At 41.4% G+C, this 21388-nt stretch overlaps 1 protein-coding gene across 2 annotated transcripts in view; it reads right to left on the minus strand.

The window, feature by feature from the left end:
• Positions 1 to 329: 329 nt before the first annotated feature.
• LOC126250618 (F-box only protein 21-like) overlaps positions 330 to 21388 on the minus strand; it is a 95818-nt gene continuing 74759 nt past the window's right edge. For both annotated transcript variants that reach the window (XM_049951575.1, XM_049951574.1), the window contains 2 exons: positions 16848 to 17070; positions 330 to 2523 (listed from right to left, as the gene is read on the minus strand). In XM_049951575.1, coding sequence (XP_049807532.1) covers positions 2330 to 2523; positions 16848 to 17070 — 417 coding nt within the window. In that variant the 3' untranslated portion in view covers positions 330 to 2329. The remainder of the gene's footprint in view (positions 2524 to 16847; positions 17071 to 21388) is intronic.

Below are 21388 nucleotides of genomic sequence, written 5' to 3' on the forward strand. Positions count from 1 at the left end.
GAAACGTCAACCACAACCTGCAACAAATGATGATGCCCAAGTAGGTGTTTTAGCTGCTGTCGTGGCTAATCCGCAAATCAGTAGCAGACAAATTGCGCGAGAATCGGCACGGCCGGGGCGGAGGCGAAGCCGGCAGGGCCGGGGCGGAGTTTCACAGTTGGTGTGGAGGTGGGGGTGAGGGTGAGGGTGAGCCAAGAGGTGGGATGGGCAGGTGAGGAAAGAGATGGTTACTGGAGCAAAAGCAATTTTTCCCCCCATATGCATGGGATATATGCTTCCAATATTAAGTTTGTATGTACTGTTATATTTTGAAAGAATAGCATGCACTCCATTTGTAATGACAAATTTATTACTGGTTTTATTTTGTACACTTACATGTAGTAACTCCCATACATCAATAACTTTATAACAATTGTAATAAAATTCCATTATTTCAAAGATATGAATGATCTGCTTGTTTAACCAGTTACATTATTTCAGACAACAGAAAATTGCAGAGGAAGTTCATAAAGTGCATACACATGTACAGAGCCATAATATTTTTTTTGTAAATTAACAAAACTTCTGTAAATTTCTTCCCTATGGTTGAATTTCCACACAGTCTTTCAGTCTTTTTTTAAGGAAACAAAGTAGAGTAACTAACAAAAATTAAATGCTGCCATTCAGTGAGTCTTGATAAGTGAGCCACCATGTTCCATGTGGCGCATAATCATGAGCAAGCAGCTTTTTAACACACAAAGAAAGAAACAAATTTAACATCAGCAACAACTATACTGAATCACTTAACGGTATTAAAATTTCTTTGATCTATTAAGATTTCCAGAATGTAAATTGTTATTTACCCTAGATAGATACACGCAGAATTTAAACAGGTGTGCTATGTGAACATGATAGTCTGTACTTGAGCACTGACTATTATCAAAATAATCACACAAAATGATTACTGTTGCATTATTTATAAACTCTGGCAACCATAAATTTAACATTAAATAACTATGGCCTCTTAGTTAAGTTTGGCTTCAATGCCACACCTTCAGTGTAATTAGTTAATATAACTGACAAAATGAAAATATCTGTCCTGTGCATTCATAACTTCTCAAACACAAACCAGTCAGCTAATAAAGTTATACAATAATATTTACAGTTATCCAAGCAACTATGAGGTATTCAGTGGAATCAGGTCCTTCATTTCTACCCAATTCCTTTTAACTTATACCAAAACAAGTTTTATTTACTGTTTAATATTTCATGGGAAAAAGCTAATACTATATTAAGCAACACCATTTAAATTTCAAAACAAAATGGAAATCTTTAGCAACAAACACACACACACAAACACACATATTGCTGTTTTACCAGGTTCCATAGCAGTACTAAACCATAACAATGCAGTATTTCCTGGCTTCTTCCAGACTTCTGTTTCACTTCATTACATGAAGTTCTCTGTACATGTTTTTCTATTAGAATATATTACAAGGAAATATTTGTTTTTGAAATTTGATTTTGACAAATGGTATCTTCATGTATCACATCATGAAAGCCCTTGAGCAATAAACTTCACAGATATTTTGCAACCAATACAGTGTTCCATTCACATACCACACAATTGGCAAAGAGGAAAAGAACATTATTGAAGGACAAACACTTCTGTTCCACTTTTAAACATTGTGGAAGTCTTATCATTCATAGAATAGTGAAATGAAATTATGCAATGCCAGGAATAGCTCATTTAATAATTATACCATCGATTAAGAAAACCATTTTTAATGAATTGTAATAGATGATTTTGGCAAATAAAGAGCACTGGAGATATTCTCACATGAATAATTAATACACAAAGATAAACATTAAATAAGAGGAGAATATGTTTACGAAATTTAAGACAAGTACTTCAGCATTTAGATGACTAAACCCCTGTTGTGTATAAATATTGATATGGATATGCTATTTTTGCATTTAACGAAGAAGCAGGGACAAGATGAAGGAATGAGGGAACAAGCATAGAGCCATCTTCCAATTTCTGTGTACCACTAATCAAATTCTGAAATCTGGAAGTAAATTTTCTAAGAAGCATAATTTTTAACATTTTCTATAGTATATTCATTTTCACATTTAGATGACCAGTCACAAAGCAGTACTTACTATAATCTAAGTATGAAAAGCTGACTTTATTGCACAGTGCATATAACTTCATTTGGTTGCACACTCTTAAAATCACCAATCTCGTGACCAAACAATCCAGTTCAGTTGAAAATCCTTACAACTGACTTCTGCATAATAAATAGAGTGAGAGTTTGTGACAATTGTACTATTGCAGAATTTTGTTCTCTCACATTTCACGTGCCTGCTCCAAGCAGGGAATACCCACTTCCCTCAACAGACGCATGCGGACCTCTGAATCTTGTGGATATTCCTCTTCCTTCTCTGTGTTTGGTTGGAAGTATGTCACACAAAAACGATCAAAGTACCGGCCAACTTCTGAGTGGGGAATGTAGGCTGGCTCCATACAGATCTCAAGATTTTCTGTAAAGGGAATCATTACATGAAAATTTGGAGACTAATAACATAACTCCCTAAATATTAACATTTCAAGTATAAAGATGCTCAATATAAAAGTGAGTGGTTTAGAATGTACAAGAAAATTTGCAATGAAAATTTACTTCAATATTAATTTATTATTTTCTTCATTCAACTACTAAGCCATCTAATTTTGAGGCTGCTTAAAGAAGGAAGTGAGGAAAGGGAGGGATGAGTTAACATTGCATACAGCAATAGTTTCTATGTAAGACCGGTTCAAAAAATTGCCAATAGCCAAAACTAAGTGCGCTAATAACTGACTAAAGTTGTAAGAATAATATTGTACATAAATGTTTTTCATTACACACACTTCCGCCTCATTTGAGATGTGCTTATCCAGCATATACAAATCAAATGCTATTCTTTATTGTCAGGGTGCCTTTTGTAACACCACCCTTGGGCTTGCTTACGGTAAAATTAACAACAGTATTTCAATTAATTACATTTTATTTAATAAAGTGCTAATACCACTTACCACCACCAACCAATATTTTGATTTTAGTGTTACCTCTGCAGTTTTATATTTTAAATTCTTGTTTCACATATGAAAATTCAATGATTTGTTTCTCTTCTCACACAGGTGGCAATGATGTTCGTTAACAATAAACAAAGAGCTAGAGAAGTAACCTTCACTCAAGACAAACAGCAAAGTAACACACAATTTTTGTGTGTCTTCATATTTTTGTGAAGGTATTGACTAATCCATCGAATTTCAGATGTGCAGCCAAAACAACATTCTTCAACTGATATTTCAGCTATATACCTTTTGGCTATCTTCTGACTGAGTTGGTGAACTGAAGATACAGCAATCAGTTCCATACTTTAAATGTAAGAGCCATGTCATTAATCTTGTAGCCACAGAATACACAAAGTCCAGAGGTGATGCTTGGTGGCAAAGAGCTTTGTATTAACTGAATCAGTGGTTAGATATTCCACCCACACTGGAATATTAATGCATCAATAGGCGTTGCACTGTAGCAACATATTTGTGGTTGATCAAAGGCATTGCCACATTTCAGGCTTTGCCCAGGGTGAAAACGCCATCTCTGTTAATTCAAACAATGGAAAATCCCAGATGAAATGTAACAATATTACGGAAATTTGCTACCAACCATATAGTGGAGATGCTGAGTCACAGATAGGCACAACAAAAAGACTCTCACGGAATACGTTTTCGGCCAACAAGACCTTTGTCAACAACAGATGACCACACACACACACACACACACACACACACTTCTGTCTTGTTTAAAATGTGTCTATGTTTGTTTATCCAGCACATGCAAATAGAGTACTATCCTTTATTGTCGGGTTACACACGCAACCCCAACTCTCACACGCAACCCCAACTCTCACAGCTTAGAGTGGTCAGTGCCAATGTAGTGCTCTGTTACTATCAATCTGTTGCATTGTAAAAGCTGGTGTTCGTTGCATCTCATGAACTATGCACATCAGTTGTCTGATGTCAGAAAGGCCACACTTAACGGTAACTTTGTAAAACATAGCATTTGTTCTCTTTGTCACAGTCCCGAAGTCCAGCTGTCTTTAGTGGAGGGCAAATGAATTATCTTTATAATTGGTGAGAATCTGAGCTATTTTTGTTAACTCACTTCCAAAGTATGGTAGGAAAGCCACGGATTTAATCATCTGAACTATGTCTTCCTCAATCCTTTCACCCACCTTAGGTTTTAGCTATCGTGCCTTGTGTATCTGTTGAGTGTACCCATATGCTTATAAAACTCTTCTAAGTGTGAAAACTCAAACTGTAGATTGTTCTTGTGAGTAATGCTATGTGCCCTATGAGCCAAAGTTTTAAAAACAGCCGTCATCTGGTGGGAGAGGCTGCTGTTATTTGCATGTAAACACAAGACCTTATCAGCGTACTTGTGAAAACTGTATGTTCCAAGGTCCATCATCTTTACATAGAACCGAAACACCCTAGAACGGAAGGCAGCTCTCCTTTTTGATTTTTACTGTAAACTGAATATGTCAATGGATGGAATTTACAATATTCAAAAATTGACGTAACTCATTCTCACCGTGGGATCACACTCCAGAGGTGTCAACATTTCTCCAAAATACTGTGGACTGTATTCTACAAAATTCAGGAGCATTTCCCTCAAAGCCTTCCATAAACTAATTTGATGTAAAACAGTCTGCCTTACTGCAAATAAAATTTTTGGAAGAGAGTGGCTAAATATTCTCTTTCACAAAAATTTTTCAAAGCAACATATTTGTTAAGAAGTACAAATGTCAATTTGGGTTGCCATATCACAAACATTCAATTTTGTCATTGTTGACAGAGGGCGGCATTTTCAGTAAGCAACCATTTCAATCTAAGGTTACAAATACTTAACCAACAACAACAACAACAACAACTAACATATACTTAAACACCTTATGGCATAATCCATACCACTTTAGGCGGGGGAAGGGGGGATGTTACCTTCATAGTCTCTGATGTTATTGAATTTAGCATACGTTAAAATTAAGGAGTAATAAGAAACACACATTTTTTTGTTTTCTCCAAAAAAAAAAAAAAAAAAAAAAAAAAATGCTGCCCCGAGATGAAGATGTTTCCGGTGATGACTTTTTGTGTTCTAAATGTTTTGGCAGAACAACAACAATGATAGTATTTGAACAAGGTGAAGCCTCCCATGGTGCAGATGATTCAGATTTTACAGCAGTAGAGGAAGAATTAAATACCCTGAGCCAGTCAACTACAGAGGTAGGTGTTAGTCCTGTTAAGAAACCATGGTCAGTGAAGTTGAGTCATAAGCTTTATGCATCAAGAAAGCGCAGAGAAATTACTAAAGCTATGGATGAATACACTACAGCAAAACTGACCACACTCTTCAAAGTAGAAATTCTATCTTCAGAATAAAATGAACCAAAGCACTCCTGCCAGGAATTTTTCACAAATATCAATTCAGCTGTTGAATATTGTGCATCCTACAGTGAAAAGCTGCAAGTTTTAACTTTTATTCCAGAGACTTTTTCAAAGAAAACAATTTTGAACCACGTTCCACAGTATCAAAGTACATGGTAGACATATCAAGAAATGTATGGTCTGTAAAAGGAGTCTTTGAAAGACCAGATCCCTATTATGGTCATCCTGTAGAAGCAGATCAGATTCAAAAACTGCAGTTACCTTATCTGGAAGATAAATGGAACTGTTCTTGCCAGAGTGCCAACAAGAAGGATACTATAACAGTAATAGCTGAAGGCCAGACAGTTGTGAAAGTGAAGAGGTACATTATTCACAGTATTAAAGAAACTTTTGCAGTTTATAGGAGCACCTATACAACTTCACATATTGAAAGATCAAAACTATATGCACTACAACCTAAGTGGGTAGTTCCGTGCCCACCTAGAGGTGTCTGTTTATGTGTGTACTGCATGAATTTTGAACTTTATGTGGTAACTTGGAAGAACTTCCTGGAGCACATGACATATGACATGACATCTTGATCGGGTGTGTGAAGTAATTAGTAGCCTGTGATGTAAAGTGAAAGACTTGTATGTTTCAAAAATGTGGTGACTGCCCTGGAAAGAAAAGACTGTCTTTACAGACATTTGGCCTGAAAGACATAGCAAAAATCACACATGAGACATAGGAGGAAAATAAACTAATTAAAAAAAAAACTGTTGCCTTTGACAGTTTCATTGACGAACTTGGTAAATAGTCAGTGAAAGCAATAACACACCAGCATCTGAAGAAATTGCAACAACACATTGCAGAAGTGAAAGAGTGTGTACAGGCTGAAGAACTATGTTTACTGCTTCATTGTGAGTTTGCTGAGAACTGGTCTGTAATTCCGCTACATGAAGTACAAAGGTATCATTGGAGACCAGGTTTCAATTTTTACAGGAGTGACATATTTTCGAAACAAGACCACAAGTGTTGCAGTTATAAGTGATGACAAAGTACATGATTCAGCACGTGCTTTGGTAGCAATGCACCAAATTCTTGAACTGCAAACAGGAGCAGAGAAGATAATCGTTCTTTCTGATGGTGCTCCTAGGCATTTTAAAAATCATTACCAGATGTTTGAATTAAGTAGCCTGTGCCAAATGGGTATAAGTGCTACTGGTCACGGGAAGGGGCCTCGTGATAGTGGAGGAGGCCTGCTGAAGCACCATGCTACAAAACAAACTTTCCAGATCAAATACAGCTGCAATTCAGAATGCTTGGGATTTTATGAGAGTCATGAAGTCTTACAGATCCACAGCCCTCATTTGTTCATCCAAAGAGGAAATCAAAGAATTTCGTAAGCAGAAAAAAGAAGAATGGTCCAAACAAACTACTCCTGTGGAAGAAATTCAGAAGACACATTTTTGGACTCAAAGTGATGGACAGATTAATACTGCATGCACTTTAAAGAGCAAGAAAGAAGAAATTTTGTTCATTTGGCCTACACCTCAGAAATAACACGATAATATTCAGATTCACAACCTGAAAAATGGATGTTTGTAATATGTGTGTATGACTCTGACTGACGGATTGCAGAGATTTTAGACATCAGTTATGAGTTAAGAAAAATTGTAGTGAACTTGATGCTGAACATGGACCAACTGCTGGATATAGGTTTCCAGCTGAAGGACAGCAACAATTCCATCAGTGCTCACTTCCTGTTAACAATGTTTTGAAAATTGTAAGTGCTCCAGTTCTTATTGGTTGAACAGGAAGGCATCATTCTATATCAAAGGAAGATAATGAAGCAGAGGAACACATTTTTAATTCAATGACTGGCTAATTTCAGTACAAAACAGAGATCACAGAGGTTGTATAAACTGAAACATTTAAGTCTTTGGACCTTTCACATACATCTTGGAACCATTTAAAATGATTGAAAAATGAGCCTCTTACTCATCTTTCAAAACTAAAATTATGTTAAATAAGGCTAGGTTTTGATTTTTGTGACCCCATTATGTGATAATGTGGTAATAAAACAGATTTTATGTATGGCAAAATTTCAATCATTTATAAGACATGTTCAACCTAGAAATGGAAGTTCTCCTTTTCAGGGAGATTATATATATAAATATGTACATACTTTTTTCTCCCCTAAGGTACATTCCCTCCGTAAACATGCCTTCGCCCTAGCCAGATTACGCTCGCATATTTTATTTTCTCAGGCTTGTCTGACATTTGGCATAACCCCCAAAGGCCTCACACTTAAAGTTCCCATCTCTGGCTGCAACCCTTCTTTCCATCAGTCCCTATACCAGTTCCAAACTGAACAATCCATTGCCCTCACCCACCTAATCCTTCACCTACACATCAACTCAGCCAATGAACACACCCGTCAACTCCTATCCCTAATAAAAGTCCTCAATCTTTCCTCTCCCGCATCCACACCGGCTGTTCAAAGCATCCTCCTACAGGCCAACCGCAAATTAGAACAGCATGCCACCCTCCACCTCAAAAAACTATCCAATCTCATGGTTTCCCACCTCCGGAAAGGCAACTCACTCACCCTTCACAACCTTTCCAACAAACCTCAACCTCCTCTCATTGCACACAAACCCAGTCTCTCCCATCTACTCAATCTCCCACTTCCAGCTCCACTCCCTCCAAAACCTCAAAATTCCAATCAACACAATCTGGAACCACAACACCCTAATTCAGTAGTTAACCTTTCCTCCAAACCTCTCTCCCAATCCGAAACCTCTGTCCTATCCAAAGGCCTCACCTTCAGCCCCACTCCCAGATTCAACCAAACAGCCCTCGTCAAAGATTTACTGTCCTACACTCGTACTCTCTGCTGGAAATATCACTTTGCCACGAAGAAAAATGATCCTACTCCTACTCCTAATGATCCAACTCCCCAAGACACTATCCAAATTGAACCCTGCCTGGAACAGTTCCGTCCTCCGTCACAGCGGGACCCACCTCCTCTTCCTCAAAATCACCCTCTCCAAACCTTCCAGGAATTTCTGACTTCCTGCCTTGCCTCTCAATCCTCCTTAAAAAACCTTAATCCTACTCCCAACATCACCACTGCTGAAGCCCAAGCTATCCGTGATCTGAAGGCTGACCGATCCATCGTCATTCTTCCGGCGGACAAGGGATCCACGACCGTGGTACTTGATCATCTGGAGTATGTGGCTGAGGGACTGCGTCAGCTTTCAGGCAACACTACATACAAAGTTTGCCACGGCAATAACATTCCTGATGTCCAGGCGGAGCTTCAAGGAATCCTCAGAACCTTAGGCCCCCTACAAAACCTTTCACCTGACTCCATCAACCTCCTGACCCCACCTACACCCCGCACCCCTACCTTCTACCTAAAATTCACAAACCCAATCATCCCGGCCGCCCCATTGTAGCTGGTTACCAAGCCCCCACAGAATGTATCTCTGCCTACGTAGATCAACACCTTCAACCCATTACATGCAGTCTCCCATCCTTCATCAGAGACACCAACCACTTTCTCGAATGCCTGGAATCCTTACCCAATCTATTACCCCCGGAAACCATCCTTGTAACCATTGATGCCACTTCCTTATACACAAATATTCCGCACGTCCAGGGCCTCGCTGCGATGGAGCACTTCCTTTCACGCCAATCACCTGCCACCCTACCTAAAACCTCTTTCCTCATTACCTTAGCCAGCTTCATCCTGACCCACAACTTCTTCACTTTTGAAGGCCAGACATACCAACAATTAAAGGGAACAGCCATGGGTACCAGGATGGCCCCCTCGTACGCCAACCTATTCATGGGTCGCTTAGAGGAAGCCTTCTTGGTTACCCAAGCCTGCCAACCCAAAGTTTGGTACAGATTTATTGATGACATCTTCATGATCTGGACTCACAGTGAAGAAGAACTCCAGAATTTCCTCTCTCAACTCCTTTGGTTCCAACAGATTCACCTGGTCCTACTCCAAATCCCATGCCACTTTCTTGACATTGACCTCCATCTGTCCAATGGCCAGCTTCACACATCCGTCCACATCAAACCCACCAACAAGCAACAGTACCTCCATTACGACAGCTGCCACCCATTCCACATCAAACGGTCCCTTCCCTACAGCCTAGGTCTTCGTGGCAAACGAATCTGCTCCAGTCCGGAATCCCTGAACCATTACACCAACAACCTGAAAACAGCTTTCACATCCCGCAACTACCCTCCCGACCTGGTACAGAAGCAAATAACCAGAGCCACTTCCTTATCCCTTCAAACCCAGAACCTCCCACAGAAGAACCACAAAAGTGCCCCACTTGTGACAGGATACTTTCCGGGACTGGATCTGACTCTGAATGTGGCTCTCCAGCAGGGATACGACTTCCTCAAATCCTGCCCTGAAATGAGATCCATCCTTCATGAAATCCTCCCCACTCCACCAAGAGTGTCTTCCCGCCGTCCACCTAACCTTCGTAACCTGTTAGTTCATCCCTATGAAATCCCCAAACCACCTTCCTTACCCTCTGGCTCCTACCCTTGTAACCGCCCCCGGTGTAAAACCTGTCCAATGCACCCTCCCACCACCTACTCCAGTCCTGTAACCCAGAAGGTGTACACGATCAAAGGCAGAGCCACGTGTGGAAGCACCCACGTGATTTACCAACTGACCTGCCTACACTGTGAAGCTTTCTATGTGGGAATGACCAGCAACAAACTATCCATTCATATGAATGGACACAGGCAGACAGTGTTTGTTGGTGACGAGGATCACCCTGTGGCTAAACATGCCTTGTTGCACAGCCAGCACATCTTGGCACAGTGTTACACCGTCCGGGTTATCTGGATACTTCCCACTAACACCAACCTGTCAGAACTCCAGAGATGGGAACTTGCCCTTCAGTATATCCTCTCCTCTCGTTATCCGCAAGGCCTCAACCTCTGCTAATTTCAAGTTGCCGCCGCTCATACCTCACCTGTCTTTCAACAACATCTTTGCCTCTGTATTTCCACCTCGACTGACATCTCTGCCCAAACTCTTTGCCTTTACAAATGTCTGCTTGTGTGTGTGTGCGCGCGCGCGCGCGAGTGTATACCTGTCCTTTTTTCCCCCTAAGGTAAGTCTTTCCGCTCCCGGGATTGGAATGACTCCTTACCCTCTCCCTTAAAACCCACATCCTTTCGTCTTTCCCTCTCCTTCCCTCTTTCCTGATGAAGCAACCGTTGGTTGCGAAAGCTAGAATTTTGTGTGTATGTTTGTGTGTCTGTCGACCTGCCAGCACTTTCATTTGGTAAGTCACATCATCTTTGTTTTTAGATATATTTTCCCACGTGGAATGTTTCCCTATATATATATATATATATATATATATATATATAAAAACAAAGATGATGTGACTTACCAAACGAAAGTATATATATATATATATATATATATATATATATAAAAAGAAAGATGATGAGACTTACCAAACAAAAGCGCTGGCAGGTCGATAGACACACAAACAAACACAAATATACACACAAAATTCAAGCTTTCGCAACAAACTGTTGCCTCATCAGGAAAGAGGGAAGGAGAGGGAAAGACGAAAGGATGTGGGTTTTAAGGGAGAGGGTAAGGAGTCATTCCAATCCCGGGAGCGGAAAGACTTACCTTAGGGGGAAAAAAGGACAGGTACACACTCGCACACACACACATATCCATCCACACATACAGGCACAAGCAGACATATTTAAAGACAAAGAGTTTGGGCAGAGATGTCAGTCGAGGTGGAAGAGTAGAGGCAAAGAAGTTGTTGAGAGACAGGTGAGGTATGAGTGGCAGCAACTAGAAATTAGCGGAGATTGAGGCCTGGCGGATAACGAGAAGAGAGGATATACTGAAGGGCAAGTTCCCATCTCCGGAGTTCGGATAGGTTGGTGTTGGTGGGAAGTATCCAGATAACCCGGACGGTGTAACACTGTGCCAAGATGTGCTGGCTGTGCACCAAGGCATGTTTAGCCACAGGGTGATCCTCATTACCAACAAACACTGTCTGCCTGTGTCCATTCATGCGAATGGACAGTTTGTTGCTGGTCATTCCCACATAGAATGCATCACAGTGTAGGCAGGTCAGTTGGTAAATCACGTGGGTGCTTTCACACGTGGCTCTGCCTTTGATCGTGTACACCTTCCGGGTTACAGGGCTGGAGTAGGTGGTGGTGGGAGGGTGCATGGGACAGGTTTTGCACCGGGGGCGGTTACAAGGATAGGAGCCAGAGGGTAGGGAAGGTGGTTTGGGGATTTCATAGGGATGAACTAACAGGTTACGAAGGTTAGGTGGACGGCGGAAAGACACTCTTGGCGGAGTGGGGAGGATTTCATGAAGGATGGATCTCATTTCAGGGCAGGATTTGAGGAAGTCGTATCCCTGCTGGAGAGCCACATTCAGAGTCTGGTCCAGTCCCGGAAAGTATCCTGTCACAAGTGGGGCACTTTTGTGGTTCTTCTGTGGGGGATTCTGGGTTTGAGGGGATGAGGAAGTGGCTCTGGTTATTTGCTTCTGTACCAGGCCGGGAGGGTAGTTGCGGGATGCGAAAGCTGTTGTCAGGTTGTTGGTGTAATGTTTCAGGGATTCCGGACTGGAGCAGATTCGTTTGCCACGAAGACCTAGGCTGTAGGGAAGGGACCGTTTGATGTGGAATGGGTGGCAGCTGTCATAATGGAGGTACTGTTGCTTGTTGGTGGGTTTGATGTGGACGGACGTGTGAAGTTGGCCATTGGACAGGTGGAGGTCAACGTCAAGGAAAGTGGCATGGGATTTGGAGTAGGACCAGGTGAATCTGATGGAACCAAAGGAGTTGAGGTTGGAGAGGAAATTCTGGAGTTCTTCTTCACTGTGAGTCCAGATCATGAAGATGTCATCAATAAATCTGTACCAAACTTTGGGTTGGCAGACCTGGGTAACCAAGAAGGCTTCCTCTAAGCGACCCATGAATAGGTTGGCGTACGAGGGGGCCATCCTGGTACCCATGGCTGTTCCCTTTAATTGTTGGTATGTCTGGCCTTCAAAAGTGAAGAAGTTGTGGGTCAGGATGAAGCTGGCTAAGGTAATGAGGAAAGAGGTTTTAGGTAGGGTGGCAGGTGATCGGCGTGAAAGGAAATGCTCCATCGCAGCGAGGCCCTGGACGTGCGGAATATTTGTGTATAAGGAAGTGGCATCAATGGTTACAAGGATGGTTTCCGGGGGTAACAGATTGGGTAAGGATTCCAGGCGTTCAAGGAAGTGGTTGGTGTCTTTGATGAAGGATGGGAGACTGCATGTAATGGGTTGAAGGTGTTGATCTACGTAGGCAGAGATACGTTCTGTGGGGGCTTGGTAACCAGCTACAATGGGGCGGCCGGGATGATTGGGTTTGTGGATTTTAGGAAGAAGGTAGAAGGTTGGGGTGCGGGGTGTCGGTGGGGTCAGGAGGTTGATGGAGTCAGGTGAAAGGTTTTGCAGGGGGCCTAAGGTTCTGAGGATTCCTTGAAGCTCCGCCTGGACATCGGGAATGGGGTTACCTTGGCAAACTTTGTATGTGGTGTTGTCTGAAAGCTGACGCAGTCCCTCAGCCACATACTCCCGACGATCAAGTACCACGGTCGTGGAACCCCTGTCCGCCGGAAGAATGACGATGGATACCTAAAACCTCTTTCCTCATTACCTTAGCCAGCTTCATCCTGACCCACAACTTCTTCACTTTTGAAGGCCAGACATACCAACAATTAAAGGGAACAGCCATGGGTACCAGGATGGCCCCCTCGTACGCCAACCTATTCATGGGTCGCTTAGAGGAAGCCTTCTTGGTTACCCAGGTCTGCCAACCCAAAGTTTGGTACAGATTTATTGATGACATCTTCATGATCTGGACTCACAGTGAAGAAGAACTCCAGAATTTCCTCTCCAACCTCAACTCCTTTGGTTCCATCAGATTCACCTGGTCCTACTCCAAATCCCATGCCACTTTCCTTGACGTTGACCTCCACCTGTCCAATGGCCAACTTCACACGTCCGTCCACATCAGACCCACCAACAAGCAACAGTACCTCCATTATGACAGCTGCCACCCATTCCACATCAAACGGTCCCTTCCCTACAGCCTAGGTCTTCGTGGCAAACGAATCTGCTCCAGTCCGGAATCCCTGAAACATTACACCAACAACCTGACAACAGCTTTCGCATCCCGCAACTACCCTCCCGGCCTGGTACAGAAGCAAATAACCAGAGCCACTTCCTCATCCCCTCAAACCCAGAATCCCCCACAGAAGAACCACAAAAGTGCCCCACTTGTGACAGGATACTTTCCGGGACTGGACCAGACTCTGAATGTGGCTCTCCAGCAGGGATACGACTTCCTCAAATCCTGCCCTGAAATGAGATCCATCCTTCATGAAATCCTCCCCACTCCGCCAAGAGTGTCTTTCCGCCGTCCACCTAACCTTCGTAACCTGTTAGTTCATCCCTATGAAATCCCCAAACCACCTTCCCTACCCTCTGGCTCCTATCCTTGTAACCGCCCCCGGTGCAAAACCTGTCCCATGCACCCTCCCACCACCACCTACTCCAGCCCTGTAACCCGGAAGGTGTACACGATCAAAGGCAGAGCCACGTGTGAAAGCACCCACGTGATTTACCAACTGACCTGCCTACACTGTGATGCATTCTATGTGGGAATGACCAGCAACAAACTGTCCATTCGCATGAATGGACACAGGCAGACAGTGTTTGTTGGTAATGAGGATCACCCTGTGGCTAAACATGCCTTGGTGCACAGCCAGCACATCTTGGCACAGTGTTACACCGTCCGGGTTATCTGGATACTTCCCACCAACACCAACCTATCCGAACTCCGGAGATGGGAACTTGCCCTTCAGTATATCCTCTCTTCTCGTTATCCGCCAGGCCTCAATCTCCGCTAATTTCTAGTTGCTGCCACTCATACCTCACCTGTCTCTCAACAACTTCTTTGCCTCTACTCTTCCACCTCGACTGACATCTCTGCCCAAACTCTTTGTCTTTAAATATGTCTGCTTGTGCCTGTATGTGTGGATGGATATGTGTGTGTGTGCGAGTGTGTACCTGTCCTTTTTTCCCCCTAAGGTAAGTCTTTCCGCTCCCGGGATTGGAATGACTCCTTACCCTCTCCCTTAAAACCCACATCCTTTCGTCTTTCCCTCTCCTTCCCTCTTTCCTGATGAGGCAACAGTTTGTTGCGAAAGCTTGAATTTTGTGTGTATGTTTGTGTTTGTTTGTGTGTCTATCGACCTGCCAGCGCTTTTGTTTGGTAAGTCTCATCATCTTTCTTTTTAGATATATTTTTTCCACGTGGAATGTTTCCCTCTGTTATATATATATATATATATATATATATATATATATATATATATATATATATATATATATATATATATATATAAGGAAACATTCCACGTGGGAAAAAATATATCTAAAAACAAAGATGATGTGACTTACCAAACGAAAGTGCTGGCAGGTCGATAGACACACAAACAAACACAAACATACACACAAAATATACGAGGGCGGTTCAGAAAGTAACCTCCGATTGGTCACAGTGCGGGTTGTGGGGGGAGTAGCGACGCCATCTGTGCGTTCACGCACTCAACAGGTCAGTCGGCATCAAGCCGTGGTCGAGTGAACGTCGTACCTGCGCTAGTTTAGTTTTTGTGGCAGTTTGAAATGTGTGCTGCAATAGAAAACCCCGTCAAATGTGAAGTGCGTGCTGTCATAAGGTTTTTTACAGCCAAAGGATATTCTGCAGCAGCTATTCATCGTGAGCTTTGTGCCGTGTACGGACCAAGAGTTATGAGTGAAGGAGTTGTCCGTGAATGGGTACGTTTATTTAAAAGTGGACGAGAAAACGTTCATGATGAAGAGAGGAGTGGTAGACCATCATTGGTGACTGACAAACTCGTTCAGACAGTTGATGCAAAAGTTCGTGAAAATTGACGTTTCTCAATGTTGGAGTTGTCTACTGGTTTTCCACAGATTTCTAACACTCTCTTGTACGAGATAGTGACAGCAAGATTGGGTTACCGTAAGTTCTGTGCATGATGGGTGCCCAAAATTCTTACCGACCACCTCAAAACTCAAAGAATGGCCTCTGCATTAGACTTTCTGTCACGTTATGAGGACGAAGGAGAACCATTGTTAAACAGAATCGTGACCGGTGACGAAACCTGGATTAAGTACGTGAACCCTGAGACAAAAGAACAATCAAAGATGTGGGCACATTCAAATTCGCCTACCAAACCAAGAAAAGCCTCGCAAGATTTTTCTGCCAGAAAACTGATGGCAACGATGTTTTGGGATGCCAAAGGGGTGTTGTTGGTTGAATTCATGGAACGTTGTACGACCATTAATCAAGACGTGTACTGTGAAACAATAAAAAAGTTACGACGGGCTATACAGAACAAACGCCGTGGTATGCTGACTTCCGGTATCGTTTTTTTGCACGATGACGCCCGTCCTCACTCTGCTCGCAGAACAACGGCCCTTCTTGAGTCCTTCAAGTGGGACGTTATCAACCATCCACCTTACAGCCCAGACCTGGCGCCAAGTGATTATCACCTCTTCATGCATTTGAAGAAATGGCTCGGGTCACAGCGGTTTGATGACGACGAAGAGCTCAAAGATGCGGTCACAGGCTGGCTCCAGGCACAAGCGGGTGATTTTTATGCAGAAGGAATTTCAAAGCTTGTGAAGAGATACGATAAGTGCCTCAATCGCTATGGAGACTATGTAGAAAAATAGTGCAAAGATGTAGTTGTAAGATGTATATATTAAAATATTTTTATTTAACTTGGTGTATTTTTTTAAATCAACCGGAGGTTACTTTCTGAACGGCCCTCGTATAATGGATTGGCATTTTTGAAAAAATTTTCCATAAATTATAAAAAGTTCAGAATGCTATAGTAAAAGAACTTTTGATATGCGAGTCCAAATTTAGGATTTCTTTGTAATCATATAGCAATTATCTTTCAAATAAAAAAACCAACAAAATATCTAGAACTGTTCCAGAGACACAGCATTTAAAATTTTTTTCCACTATTCACATCTTCAAAACAGTATGCACAGTGTGATCTTCGGAGGGCTGTATCTCAGAGCAGATTTTTTTTTTAGGGGGGGTGGGTGGGTGGGTGGGTGGGTGGGGTTGGGGGGAGTGTGCTCCTTACTTAGTCCTTCATTTTAACATATGCTAAATTCAAAAACATCTGAGATTATGAAGGTACTATTTTTCCTAGCCTGCCTGAATTGATATGGACTATACCTTATAAAATTCTCTTATGAACAGAATAATTTGCTGTTTCAAGATGTCTTACCTTGGGCTGCGTATCTTGTTGATCCATCCTCTACAAGGACATTATAAAATGGTTGATCTGCTTTCTTGCTGAGGTTATCAACACCCATCTGCGTAATCCACTCCTTTGATTCCATACATAACAGGTCCCATCCATAGATTACACATCTGTAGTTGAAGAGTCGATGCTTCATGATCATTCCAACAGCAAATTGTACAGTGGGGTCACGTAATTTTGGTTCAATCTGAAAAACAAATCATCAAATAACAAATCTCATGTGAACATCAATTATATTAGCAACTGAAAGCTTGTAAGTATTAGTAACAATGAGTATGGGAAAGACCAACCCCAGATTGTTCATAGTACCTAAAGGAAAGTTGCACTGACATTATGGCACACATGTGAACAAAATGATGATTTAGGTGCTTATTAAACAAATTATTGTATTTACAGACTTTTGTTTATGTGTCCACTGTCAAGTTCCACTAATGCTTGTGATTAAAATGTTACACTCACTAGAATTTGAGAACAAAAATGTGACACACTACATACACATCTTGAAGACTATGTAGGAGGGGCTACATAAGATAGAAACGCTGCGGTGGCGAAGTGGTTAGCACACTGGACTCGCACCTAGTAGAACAATGGTTAAAACCTATGTCTGGCCATCGTGATTTAGGTTTTTCGTGATTTCTCTAAACCGCTTCGGGCCAATGCCAGGATGGTTCCTCTGAAAGGGCACGGCCGACTTCCTCCCCCATACTTCCTTAATCCGATGAGACCAATGACCTTGCTGTTTGTTCCCCTCTTCACAAGCAACCAACGATAGAAACAGCCCTACTTGATACACAAATGCATAGAAAAACTGACAATCGTATGAAAAAATGTTACGCTTAACTGTTGCCAGCAATGTGCAAACAAACAACACTGCCACACACATTAAGCATCAAAAATTGTTTAACATAAAGTGTTCTGCCCTATTTTTGACTGGATTTTGCATAATGTGGGTAGTGAGGTCAACACATGAACAGATATGGAGCTACAGCATTAGATGGCCAAGGATAGCAGTTGACAACAGCTACATCCTTGTGTAAGTCAGTCGTCTGAAATAATTCAGAAGTGGTGGGTTCCTGACCTAATACAGTAATGCTAGTTTATGATTTTTACTTTTCTCCTTGAATACAAATATAATACTTAAAACCATTCTGTGTTACAACCACTGAATTAATGAATAGAAACAGGAAGAAATGAATCAAATGAAGTCCACAGACGAGAAACATCAAAAATACAACTAATGACACCATCCTATGCCAACTTATTCTTCCTATCCAGTCAATACCTGAAACCTCTGGTCTGATTCAGATTCACTTATGATATTTTCGAAATCTAAACTCGTGGCAGGGAAACCTCCATAAACCTCAGCACCTACTCTGAAACTGCACTTCACCTGATCCTTCTCAACTCAACGTGCCACCTTCCTAGATGTCTATCTCCAACTCTCAGATGGCTCCTTAAGAAAGTCTGTCCATATCAAACCACCAATTGTACCTCCACTCTGACAACTGTCATCCATTCCACTTCTGGAAGTCTCTTCCTTACAGCCTCACCATCCATGGACAACATATCTGCAGTGGACAAGAAGAGTTATCCATCTATACTGACAGCATTATCAAGACCTTTACTGAATCACAATATCCTATCCAGCTCATCCATAAACAGACCTCCCATGCCATCTGCTTCCTCTGATAACAGTAAAACTGCTAACCAGCCACCAACCAGTACTCTTCTGATTACCCAGTATCTCTCTAGCCTTGAAAAGCTCAACCACATCCTCCACAACGGCTACAACTGCCTCTCATCTTGCCCCGAGATGAGGGATCTACTTCCCACATCCCCAATGTAGTGTTCTGTCACCTAACCAACCTGCAGAACGATTTTGTCCATCCCTATCTCATCCTATTCCCAATTCTGCACCCCATGGGGCATTCCCTTGTGGTCAGCCCAGGTGCAAGACTTGTCCTGCACATCTACCCAATACCTCCCACTACAGTTCAGTCACAGGCATTTCCTGCCCATGTGAAAGCAGCCTTGTTATGTATAGCAATTTGTCTGGGCATTACAAGTACCTGAACTGTCTATTTGCATGACTGGCCAAGGCGAAACTGTGGCAAACCACAAACTTAGCCATCCAGTTGCCGAACATGTAGCTCACCACTGCCACCACACATTTCTTCCCCTCCATTCAGACTGTGCACCATCCTCTTCTGACTCCCCCACCTCTGATATAGTCTCTCTCTCTCTCTCTCTCTCTCTCTCTCTCTCTCTCTCTCTCTCTCTCTCTCTCCCCCCCCCTTTTTTTTCGTCTCCTCTCCCTTCCCTCCCCCTCCATTTCTGACTTTCTCTCTTCAGGCTATTTGACTGCTGACATGAAATATTAAATCTGTGCCTCACATGTGACCCTGCCTTCTGCAAACTGGAGTGTGTACTAAAAAATTTCTAAAATAAATATTTCAACATTTCTCTTCCCATCCAGTACTCACACAACCTATTTTTTTCCTATTCTGGAAAGAAACAGCAAAATCTTATTAATTATTAAATTCACATAATAGACATGAACTGAGTCAACACTAAGCAGACAACCTGAAGAGCTTCAAAAAGCAAAAATCATTGTTGATAGTTAAATGAATAATTTTCCCCACAAGTTTCCTAAAATTTACTTTAAATTTATTGTTATTAGAATTCTTCACATTCAATCTGTAACATAATTCCAAGTAGGTATTTGTTCCAATTAGCCAACAATGAATGAGTAGAATGAGGTACAAGCATTCTACAGTTGTGATGCTTTTTTTAAAAAAATAATAATTTGAGAGTAAATTAGAATAAAAATATTTGTTGATTACCTTGTGTCCTGGAATACATCATATGCTGCAAAATACTAATCTCAGAAATTTAAGTTAATATCCAATGACTAAGAAACGAGTTTGAGAAGAGAACAATGTACGAAGAAGCAAATGAGTAGCAGCTGATTGGACTTATTGGCGCATTGTGTCAAGGAATACTGATTTTCTTCATAACCAGAAATACAACCAGAAGCAACAACTTCTTATTATTTGCAATGTAAAGTTCAACTTTAGGATAAACTACATTCTTTCAATTTCCTGTGATATTCATGACAAAGACTAATGTGGATCTGAAATTACAACGAGGAAGGAATACTATTTTTTTTTAAAGCAAAAGAAATAGTCATAAAATGAGCACTTCATATTTTAGTTTTGTTAAATATTTTATTAATATTCATTGCCATTTAAATGCTTTCACGGAGAACATACAAAATATGGCTAACCTGATGCTGTGATAAATAAATGAAATTGTAACTGGTATGGTTTAATGACTGAATTCATCTTAATATAAACACGAAAAAAAATGTTACCATATTTGGTGTTCCTCGAACAAGAACAACAAGCAAATGTGGTAATCATGTTTTGCATGTCTGTGTACGTCAAAGAATTTCAGAAGTGATTTTTGAACTGCTCTTCCAAAGAGCTTATCTATACTGTTCAAATACTACTGAGCTAGTTGCCTTAATGAACTGTATTACTGAGAGGAAGGTAAAAGTTATCATGAAGCAGCCACTTATGTCAAAGTGCCCTCGTGCAGTTACACTCATGAAGGAGTAGGTACAATTATGATGTTTCCTGTTTTTAAACTATCTTTACAGCAAGCACTACCAATAACTTTCTCACCTGTCCAATGCTATAAGAGGTGCTAGGCCCTGTGTTGCAAAATCACAGTGGTGCACAACTGATACATGACCTTATGAACATATAGTAATAGAGAAGTATTAGGTAGAGGTTTCTCTATGTTTCTTTATCTTTCAAACTCTTAATTACATACTAATTAGAAAAGTAGTTTTTACTTGTGAAGGTAAAGTTCCTTCTCTTTGATTACATTTTTCAGAAAACAATAAATTTTAATGAAATAATAATGTAATATGAACTGCTCATCTCACTTGTCGCTTTTCCTCAGTGAATGCAATCAACCTATGGTATGATATGTTGTTCAATATGAATGGAACCATTCAAATTAAACTTCATTAAAAGAGGAAATAACTATACGCTACATATCCCCCCTGTTAACTTGTTGAGAAATGGAAATAAGGTATATGTCTGTTCAGATTTAGAAATTAATCAATAGCTTTGGCAGCCAGAGACTGTGTGTGTGTGTGGGGGGGGGGGGCGCACGCTATTCTGATGAAGGCATTTGGCCGAAAGCCTTGTCTAACCGTCTTTACATTGTTCCTATCTGTGACTCAGTATCTTCGCTATATGGTGAGTAGGAACTATCCTTTTCATACAAGGTGTACAACTTTGCTTCCACCGTTTTTTCCCCCCAACATTTGAGGCTTTAATGAAACAAATTGGTTACACACGTATCATTCAAAGTATTTTCCATTGCTTGCCACTACTTTCTCCCATCTTTTCGGGCAGGGTACGAATCCCGTGTCGAAGAAATTGTTCATCTCTTTAAGCAATCCACGAATCGATCCAATTTGTGACTTCTTT

Source organism: Schistocerca nitens, chromosome 1, assembly GCF_023898315.1.
Source record: "Schistocerca nitens isolate TAMUIC-IGC-003100 chromosome 1, iqSchNite1.1, whole genome shotgun sequence".
NCBI classification, from domain to species: Eukaryota; Metazoa; Arthropoda; class Insecta; order Orthoptera; family Acrididae; genus Schistocerca; species Schistocerca nitens.